This window comes from Oppia nitens, unplaced genomic scaffold (genome assembly GCF_028296485.1).
Source record: "Oppia nitens isolate AA-2021 unplaced genomic scaffold, nextdenovo-longstitch-racon4-pilon3 scaffold40_pilon_pilon_pilon, whole genome shotgun sequence".
NCBI classification, from domain to species: Eukaryota; Metazoa; Arthropoda; class Arachnida; order Sarcoptiformes; family Oppiidae; genus Oppia; species Oppia nitens.
In genome coordinates, this window is record NW_026533222.1 from 60,001 (window position 1) to 70,987 (window position 10,987).

A 10,987-nucleotide genomic window follows, 5' to 3' on the forward strand; every position below is an offset into this window, starting at 1 on the left:
CTAATACATCCATTGAATTGCCACGTCGTGGCCGTAGTTCGTCGACACCTGTTGTACCCGATTTGATGGACGACGACGATGGCGGCCAACTGATGGACAAAAGTCCGCCGCCGCCCGAGGATGAGATGGACGACAATAATGATGGCAACGATGCCGTCGACGATGATCTCGAAGAACTAATGCTATCCCAGAGATTGCCGTCGCAGGAGATGATGGCTGACGACGACGACGACGACGGCATCGACAACGATGAAGACAACGACGGGTTTGCCGACGGATTTAACTATTCGTTTTGCGAACCATCGCATACACAGATCCAGAGGAATGTCAGTAATCTACAAAAAGAAGCGGAAGAGTTGGCCAAATTGAATGAACCCGAATGCGGAACACTAGAGTCGATAACTTTACAGAATTTTATGTGTCATTCAAATTTTCATCTGGACTTTGGTTAGTATTTCATTTTGGGATCAATTTATTGTTGGATCCGATTGACTACTAATTGCTTGTTTTCCCACTCTATTAGGTCCGCGAATTAATTTCATTGTCGGCCGTAACGGAAGTAAGTATTATTAATAATTGCCGTCTAATTGTTGTCTCTGTTGTTTAATACCTATATATTCTCCCAAACAAATAGGTGGCAAAAGTGCTATCTTGACGGCCATTGTCCTGGTATTTGGCGGCCGTGCGACGGCTACGGCCCGCGGCAAAGGTGTCCAATCGTTTATCAAGAGTGGCGAATCCGCGGCTAAAATAATACTGAAGATTTGCAACTCAACCGAACGAACCGGTGGTCAGCGCGGGTTCAAAGAGGAACTCTATGGACAGTCGATAATAATAGAGCGATCGATATCCTTATCGGCGTCGAGTTATAAACTAAAGTCTAGTGACGGCCGTGTGGTAGCCGAAGGTCGGGATGCGTTGAACGATATTATACGCTATTTTAACATTCAAGTGGACAATCCGATATGTGTACTGAATCAGGAAGTTTCCCGTAATTTTCTGAATACAAAAAACTCGAGAGACAAATACCAGTTCTTTATGCGGGCGACACTACTCGAAGATATGAAGAATGATTATGCAAACAGTGAAGAACAACGACTGTCGTCGGAACAGAAACTGATGGACAAGAAAAAGATAATACCGATGACTGCCAAAGACATCCAGGATTTGGAACGAAAAGTTAAATTGTTTAACCAATTGGAGAATCAGAGGGAAAAGTTTCTTCAGTTGAACAACGAAGCCATTTGGTCGCTGGTCTACGAACAGAAACAATCGGTTCAATTGGTTCGCAATGAAGTGGAAAAATTGGACAAACGATTGTCGGCCGAACAGAAGAAGTTGACCGAATCGACTGAACGATTGGATGAGTTGCGTCGGAAAGAGACGGAATGTATGGAACAGTCTAATAGTTTGTTTGAAAATACGAATAAAGCAAACGAACTGAAAGATGATTATCGGCGCCGACTGTTGGCCATCAAAGAAGAACTACAGGCGACTGAGGCCCGAGATCGTGGACTGAGGACCGAAATTATTAGCATTAATAACGATATTAAGGCATTGCAACAGAAAATCGAAGAACTTGAACAACAATACAGGTATTTATTGATTTTTTTTTCAGACATTTATATTTTTACCGATAATTTAATTTCAATTTTTCTTTTAATAGTAATGAAAGTCATACGAAACGTAAGTTAGATATTCAGAAATTGCGGGAAAATATCGACGAATTGAATACGAAAGAGCAGTCACTGGTCGACAGTATTCAAGAGTTTAACGAATCGGTTCAACAATTGACCGAAGAAGGTCTACGGCATACGCAAGACGATCGTCAACTGAAATCGATGATCGACGGCAAGCGGCGGGATATGGAACGGCTGAAAGGCTCGCGYAATGAYCGGCTGAGTCGKTTCGGGCCACAGTTTTCCGAACTGGTCCGCCGTATCGACGATAGCCATAAGCGAGGACTATTCAAACAYCGGCCGTTGGGTCCGATTGGCTATCATCTGCAGCTAACCGACTATCGGTGCGCATTGGCCGTCGAAATGTGTCTGAAAGGACTGATCTATGGTTTCTGTTGCGACAATATGGACGATAAACGCCAATTGGATAAGATTTTCCAGCAAGTATTTCGCGGCCAATCGCGTATGCCGTCGATAATCACCCGACCGTTTGGACCCTGCATGACGTCGACCGTCATCGGGTCCGACATCCGACATACAAAAGTTTTTACGATCTAATTAAAGTCAAAGAGACACCAATAGCCAACTGTCTCATTGATCAGTTCCGTATCGAACAGATACTATACGTACCCGACTATAACTCWGCCCGCGATCTGATGTTAACCTCACCGCCGGCTAACTGTTTCCAGACGTATACAGAGGACGGCGCTGTTATGTATCCGCAAACCGAGGATCAAGATTTCAAAACATATGCCAACAATAATCGCCAATCGGTTAAAGTATTGGTCAAAAGTGTCGATGAAATGATACAACGATTTAGCGCTGAAATCGACGACTTGGCCCGAAAAGAGCGCGGCGTTCAGGAACTGGTCGATCGAAATCGACAGGAAATTACGGGTAAACGAGAAGAATTAGCTCGTATTGAACAACAAAAACGTCAGACCAGACGTGATTTAGTGGRCCAGCAGTCGGAACTRCAGCGACTGGAATCSATWGGTGATTCGCCGCCCGTTGAAGTGTCAACATTGGAAGAATCGTTACAACAGAGTACGGATAAGAAATCTGAATTAGATTTATGTCTCGAAGAGATTAGGGATGAAAAGGAACGGCTAGCGAACCAATACCAAGAACTGGATGACGAATATCGACTGCGRAAAACCGAATACGAAGATCTGTTGGCATCRMGWCATCCGCTAAAAGAAAGTCTAGAAAAATGCAAAAGCGATATCCGTACGCATCAGACAGCGCTGAACGAGTTCCAGAAGAAGGTCAAGGATACGGAATCGCTGAAGACTGAAGAGGAAACTAGATTGGCAGTCAAAGAGTCCGAATACGAAGATTTCGAGCGGCAAGCACTGGCCAAAACTGGTCAACCGGTACGAACCCGCCGATCATCGAAGACCGTACAGATCGAGATCAGACAGTTRCAGCAATTTCTGGCCGAACAGGAGACCACTATCGGCAATAAGGAWCAAATCTATCGACAATACAAAGACCTGAGTCAACAGTTTCGTCGTATCAAACAAGACGTTCACACYATTGAAACGAATTTGATTCGACTAAAAGAATCGYTGAATCTTCGCCGACGCGGTTATGTCGAACTGCGGTCATTCTATTCGGTAATTACACAGTTTTTTTTCATGGATGTACTCCAGCACAAGGGGTTTACCGGTTCCCTCGATATCTATCATCAAAACAAAGAAGTAAATGGTGAACAAAAAAAAGCTAAAACCTTRGAAATACGGGTCAATCCGAAAGCATCGGCAACGGCTGATAGCCAGTGTAGTAGTACACAACTGTCCAGTACGTCGTCGAGTACGTACAGCGATACCCGATCGCTATCGGGTGGCGAACGTTCCTATTCGACGGTAGCYTTCATACTGGCCTTGTGGGAGTCGGCACACTCGCCGTTCAAAATATTGGATGAAGTGGACGTTTTCATGGATTTGGTTACCCGTAAGATATCGTTGGACGCTATGATCGAGTTTGCGTCRTCGAAATGCGGSAAACAATTTATATTTCTATCGCCATTGAAACTACAGAACCTACCGAACCCCGACCTAATCAAAGTGTTTCAAATGCCCGAACCTAAGCGTAATTCAAGCGATTGATTTGATTTGATTTGATTTGATTTGATTGAATCAATTAATTATAATAAGTTATTATTAGTATTTTTTAATAATTAAATTAATTGAATTTAATAATAATAATATTTATTAGTAGTATATTTTGATTAATTATTTTGTTTGTTTTCCACACAATTTTTTTTTATTATTAAATTATAAATATGTGATTATATTATTATTATTATTATTGCAATTTATATATAATATTATATATATATATACGACAAGTATTATCATTAGTACCGTATAATTATTATTATTATTACCCCCTCCCCAWYTCACCCTTCCMCCCCWCCCCMCCCCYCCAATSTATGGTAAACTTGYWTTTTTGTKTATAAATACGGTATTATTATTATTATTATAATTTAATTATTAATTATAATTTTTTTTATCCTAGTATTCARTTATACGATTAATATTTAGTTTTGTGTGTTCACTATATATATATAGATTTTTTTKGCTAAAATAATAAATTGATTGTAAAATTATTATTAATAATTTTGATACACATGTTTAATATATTATCTATTAATTGATTGATTTTTTATATATAAAAAAACAAATTCATACAATTCATATATATAWAAAAAAAATTTCTAATTAATTTTTATTATATAATTCAAACAACAATATTATTATTAATATTATTATTATTATAACTTTATTAACAAACTTTATACAGTATATTATAAATTGTTGTTTATTATTATTATTATTATTATAATATAGACTATTGATTTTTTTGTTGTTGAAAAAAATAAATAAATTAAATAATTAAATCAATTTAAATAAATAAAAAATATAATAATTTTTTTAAAAAAAAAGTTTTGTTACTTTTATTACTGCTATATAAATAAATAAATTGATTATTTATTTTAATTTATTTAAATTTAATTTTAATTTAATTAATAAACAAAAAAATATTTATTTTTTTTTAAATAACTGTTTTATTATTATTATTTTTTAATTTAATTTAAGCGCTATTTATATATAGAGAGAGAGCCTATACTACTGTAGTATTAGTTATACAATAAATTATATTGAAATGCAATGCAATTATTAWWATATATAGCAAAATGTAAACAAAACATTACATAACATATGATTKATAAATACATATGTATTTTGAATGCAATTATTTTTTTTGAGATAACATAACAACACTCAACAGTTTGACCTCAWTTTTATTGTTTACGGGACTCCCGCGTATGTGTGGGCCAACCAACYGGACAGATAATAATAATGTCRCGACTATTGTTAATGTCGACAAATCATCTGATAGTATCATTGCCGCCGACGCCGCCACTGCTGACCATCATTTTTGCGCGCCAATCGGTGTCCAAATTATAGGCGTATRTTAGTCGGCGSCGCCGGCTGTCGGCGTCGGCAACTAACGACCACWAGTTGTTTATCGGCGGTGGCCAAAAAGGTTTGTCCGCACACATTAGTCCGCGGCCTTATTTGTTTTGGCCAATTTTTTTTATTATTAATTACCGATTATATATACACAGCAGTTAATCATCGGTGGCCGAAACATTGGCCAATACGCGGCCAGCGGACGACAGCAGTTACGGCTGACGACGACAACGGCAAGCAATAGATTATATTACCGACAATCGGCCGACACTATCGCCAACAACAACAATAAGTGGACGACTAGTASTASTAGTAGTAGTAAATCATCGCACATTGTATGAGAYATCCSACTCTCCCGTTCCCGATATGACCACTAATTAAATTGTTTTTTTTAATCGTTACACAGTTGTCCGCCGCYGCAGCCGTTACCGCCGGCAACAGTGGTGGTGTTGGTGGCGCCGGTGGCGGTAGTGGTCATCAGCGGTTATCAATCGACCCGACATTTTGGTGGTGGTGTCGATSCTATTCGACAATAACTAACGATACTACCGCCGGCACYAGYGATGGACGGCCGCCAAAGATCGGCGCCATTCATATACTCAAACAAATGTTTGGCTACGTTTGGCCAAAAGAWAAACCCGAAATCAGGCGTCGAGTGACCGCATCGATGGGTCTCTTAGTATTGGCAAAGGTTTGATTGATTGATTTGTTGTCCATTAAAAAAATAAACCAAAACTTATCGGTAATTTATTTTTGTTTCCCCAATTACCGCCGGTAAGGTAATCAATGTCGAGATACCGTTTATATTCAAGCACGGCATCGACCATCTGAATGCCAACACTGGMAACTTGTTGGCACTATCGGATCCGGCCAGTACGGTAATGACTACGGCAGTGGCCCTAATGATTGGCTGTATGTTTGTTGTTAATACTCCACCGGATTATTGTTGTATAATAATCGGTAATATTTGTTGTTTTTTAGATGGTATGGCCAGAGCCGGTTCATCGTTGTTCAATGAGCTCMGGAACGCCGTTTTTGCCAAAGTAGCCCACGATTCCATAMGACGGGTGGCCGGCAATGTGTTTACACATTTGCATAGAATGGATCTCAACTTTCATYTGAATCGSCARACGGGTGCCTTGTCTAAGGCCATCGATCGGGGAACTCGGTATACAACTACTAATATACATATTATARTGATTTATCGGTTAATTAATTAATTGTTTATTTTTTCGGTTATTTCCCGGGACACACACACACACACACACACACAGTGGCATCAATTTTGTGTTAAGCGCACTGGTATTCAATGTCGTCCCAACTATATTGGAAGTAGGACTGGTCAGCGGTATTATGTACTATAATTTTGGCGCCCARTTTGCTAGCATAACCYTRGGCTGTATCGGTGCCTATACAGCGTTTACACTGGGCATAACACAATGGCGTACAAAATTCAGGGTACATATGAATCGGGCCGAAAATCTGGCCGGTAATCAAGCTATTGACTCATTGATTAACTACGAAACGGTTAAATATTTTAATAACGAACAATACGAGAGTAAACAATACGATAAATTGTTGTCCAAATATACGGAAGCGTCGTTGAAGACAACCACGAGTTTGTCGTTTTTGAATTTCGGTCAAAATGCCATTTTTAGCGCCTCGTTGGCCGCTATTATGATTTTGGCCGCCAAAGGCATTGTTGCCGGTAATCAATRAAATCAATGAAWTCAATGATTAAATTATTAATTTTATTATYAATTTTTTTAATTATAGGAAACATGACTGTCGGCGATCTGGTTATGGTTAACGGTCTACTGTTTCAGCTATCATTRCCAYTGAATTTTTTGGGATCCGTTTACCGTGAGATTAGACAATCATTRATAGATATGCAGACAATGTTTAATCTGTTRAGTCTACAAACCAGTGTAAAGGTATCGGTATTTTRTTATTTTKTTTTTAGCTAAAAAATTTTTAATAATTAAATTTTTTTTGTATCAAAATTATAGGAAAAACCAAACGCACCGACACTTATACTGTCGCCACAGGAGGCGTCCGTCAAGTTCGAGGACGTCTACTTTGAATAYGTTTCGGGTCAGCCYATACTCAATCACYTRTCATTTGAAGCGCCGGCCGGCAAATGGGTAGCACTGRTCGGTTCGAGCGGTTCGGGAAAGTCGACAATCGTTCGGCTACTCTATCGGTTTTTTGATCCCCAGAGTGGCCGCATATTGATCAACGGTAAAGATATCCGTGACTATAGTCTGGATAGCCTCAGGAGGAATATAGCTATTGTACCCCAGGATACAGTACTGTTCAATCAGACCATWCAATACAATATCAATTACGGCAGTATTGGTAAACCGGTGGGCGATGTCCAGCGTGTGTCGGCAATGGCCGAACTACACCAGTCTATCGAACGTTGGCCCCAGAAATATGATACTCAAGTGGGCGAACGTGGCCTCAAGTTGAGTGGCGGCGAAAAACAACGTGTGGCCATTGCCCGGGCCGTACTAAAAGATAGTCCAATATTTGTGTTCGACGAGGCCACCTCATCGTTGGACTCGATTACCGAATATGTATGTATTAATTACCCGATAAAAAAAACTACCGGTAGTATATATATATACGATATATACTGTATATTTCACTATTAGTTATAGGGTTTACACTGTATGAAAGAAAAAAGTGATTTTCATTTTTTTTTAGATAAAGAGAGAGAGAGAGAGAGAGAGAGAGAGAGAGAGAGAGCAAACAAAAAATCAATTGAAATAATAAAAAAATAACTTTTATTTTATACTATAAAAAAATGATATTTTTCTCTATCTATGTCTAATTTTTTTTGTTCTCTCTCTCTCTCTCTCTCTCTCTCTCTCTCTCTCTCTCTCTCTCTCTCTCTCTCTCTCTCTCTCTCTCTCTCTCTCTCTCTCTCTCTAGATATTTGTTAACTTCGATTACAACAAATAATAATTATTTTAACTAAATATAATTATAATTATTATTAGTATTTTATAATTAATTATAATTATATAAAACTAAACTAATATATATATATATATATAGCATAATTATATTACAACTAAATTTTTTTTTATAGATAATATACTGTAATTATATTATATTTTTAATTTATATATACTGTATATAGTATAGTTGTTATCCAATTTGTAATACAGTATATTATGTATCATTTATATATAAATATATATACCTATAATATATTATAATTTATATATTATACAGTATTATAAATATCTAATAATATATAGTTATAGATATATAGGGGGTGCCATAGAAATAATACACTAAAAACATAATCTAATTTCGTATCGTAAAAATATTGATATCATTAACTTTAAACTTTAATAACTTTTTTATTTTTTAACTTAAATAAACAAATTTGATATCAAATAATAGAGTAATAAATCACAATTAAATTGATATACTAGATGGTCAAAACAATGGTTTAAATAACAAAATATATCAAGGTAAAGTTATAGGTGTTAATAATTTAGGTACAAAAATTATTTTCGTGTTTTTAAAACGCGCGTGATTTCAGACACATTGTTGGGACCAATTGATTCCAATGCATTGTTATTAATTTGAATACACGTAAATAAACAGTAAATGCAGTGATTATCATAAAAATGGTTAAAATACAAGAATTTTCAGATGCAATTCGCCAACAAATGTATGATATGAGAGTCAGCACCGGAAAGTCATACGCAAAAATAGCGGAACTGTTTACAACAACTGATAATACTGTCCGATCAATTGTAAAGAAAGTCGAAAAGTACGGGACAGTTAGAAATCTCGCAAGAAGTGGTCGAAAAAGATGTACCAGTGCTAAACAGGACAGGATATTGAGTCGAATTGTGGCAAAAAATAAGAAGTTGACCACCGATGAGATTAAGGAAGAGTTGGCCGCCAGAAACATTTTGTGTCACCGAAACACTATTAGACACCGGATTCAAGAAATGGGTTATTACAGTGGTATTGCGCGAAGACGTCCAATGATAAGCCTAACAAATCAGAGAAAACGATTAGACTTTGCACGAAAGTACATCCGGATGCCTATGTCATACTGGAGGAAGGTCTTGTGGTCAGATGAGTCAAAATTTGAGATTATTAGTACTAAACGTCGCCAACGAGTGTTTAAAAAGAGAGGCGAAAGCATTAATCCTGATAATATATGTCCAACTGTGAAGCACTCGAAATCAGTTATGGTATGGGGGTGTATGACAGGCCAGGGAGTTGGCCATTTGGTCGAAATTCCATCAACTATGGACCGCTACATTTACGTTAACGATATTTTGACCCCACATTTGCTTCAGAGTGCCAGAGATCTACAAATAAGCGATGATTTTTTATTTCAAGCGGACAACGACCCAAAGCACACATCAAAATTGGCAAAGAAATGGTTGTCTGACAATCAAATTGAGACACTTGAGTGGCCGCCACAGAGCCCTGACCTCAATATTATTGAACATCTATGGGATGAATTGGACAGACGTGTGCCAAAGAGCGAAAGAAAAAGTTTTTCTGCGTTTAAAGAGTCGTTATTTAATGTCTGGAAAAATATACCTGAAGAAGTCACAGAAAAGCTGATCCAAAGTGTTCCAAGAAGATTGCAGGCTGTGATTGATGCCAACGGAGGCAATACTCGATATTAATATTGTTTTTACTAAATTAATAGCTTTATTTTGTTAATAATATTTAAAGTTTTGATTTCACGAAAATACTTTTTGTACATAACTTTTTTTACCATTTCTTACTTCTTATGCTTTTTTATAGATAATATGATAATTAATGCAATTTTATTTATTGACTTATAAACTTTGAAAAGTGTTCTTTCATTTGATATCAAATTTGTTTATTTAAGTTAAAAAATAAAAAAGTTATTAAAGTTCAAAGTTAATGATATCAATATTTTTGCGATACGAAATTAAATTATGTTTGCAGTGTATATTGGGTAAATTTTCAGGGAAATTTTTTTATTAGAATATTTCCTATTAATATTCATCTCTAATTATTAATTGATTTTTTATTTAATTTTTTGTTTATTATTGATAATTTTATTTATTTTTTTTAATTAATTAATTAATTTAGAAAATTATGTCAGCCCTCCAGCGGGCCACTCAAAACCGGACGTCCATCGGTATAGCTCATCGGCTGTCGACAGTGGTCAGCGCCGATACTATCTACGTATTATCCGACGGTCGGGTTATCGATAGCGGCAATCATCAGGAGTTGCTTTATAGAAAACCCGATAGTCTTTACGCAAAATTATGGACAAAACAGCACAATATTGACGCCGGCGGCGGCGGCGGCGGCCAATTGGACGCCAAATTAATAGCCGCCGATAATCAGCCGAAAAGTGCCGACGATTTCCAATGAAATATARAAAAATTGTTACAAATTTTTTTTAGTTTAGTTAAATAATTTCATTAATTAATTAATTAATTGTTTATTAACTGATTGTTTAATTTTATGATTGAATTTTTGTTTTTTTTAAATAATTATAATCAATGACATTTTTTATATATAAATAATTTATATAGTTTATTTAAAAATATATATAATATATACCGTATCTATCTATATATATATATATATATATATATATATATAGTGTATAAAAAATAAAAATTGTTTAGATAGCAAAAATATTTGAATAATAATAAATAAAATAAATTTAATATACAGTATATTTTTGTACAAAATTTTTTTTAATAATTTATAAATAATTATATTTTTTTGGGCATAATTTTCAAATTTATTAGTCATATAATACTAGACAGTTATATGTTGTATAATAATAATAAT

General features: G+C 36.0%; 2 protein-coding genes across 2 annotated transcripts in view; both read left to right on the plus strand.

Moving 5' to 3' along the window:
• The window catches only part of LOC128959079 (structural maintenance of chromosomes protein 6-like), a 4,145-nt gene extending 327 nt beyond the window's left edge, over nucleotides 1-3,818 (plus strand). The window contains 5 exon segments of the mRNA XM_054305023.1: nucleotides 1-447; nucleotides 524-559; nucleotides 635-1,595; nucleotides 1,667-2,175; nucleotides 2,178-3,818. The exon segment at nucleotides 1-447 is cut by the window's left edge and continues 327 nt beyond it. Of these exon segments, the coding sequence (XP_054160998.1) occupies nucleotides 1-447; nucleotides 524-559; nucleotides 635-1,595; nucleotides 1,667-2,175; nucleotides 2,178-3,790 (3,566 nt within the window). The 3' untranslated portion in view covers nucleotides 3,791-3,818.
• A 1,680-nt stretch (nucleotides 3,819-5,498) lies between these two features.
• LOC128959040 (iron-sulfur clusters transporter ABCB7, mitochondrial-like) lies at nucleotides 5,499-10,558 on the plus strand. The gene is made up of 8 exons (XM_054304983.1): nucleotides 5,499-5,518; nucleotides 5,603-5,852; nucleotides 5,941-6,073; nucleotides 6,143-6,329; nucleotides 6,436-6,869; nucleotides 6,938-7,095; nucleotides 7,171-7,740; nucleotides 10,271-10,558. Exons 1-8 carry the CDS (start codon nucleotides 5,499-5,501, stop codon nucleotides 10,556-10,558), a joined length of 2,040 nt encoding a protein of 679 aa, XP_054160958.1.
• The last annotated feature ends 429 nt before the right edge of the window (nucleotides 10,559-10,987 follow it).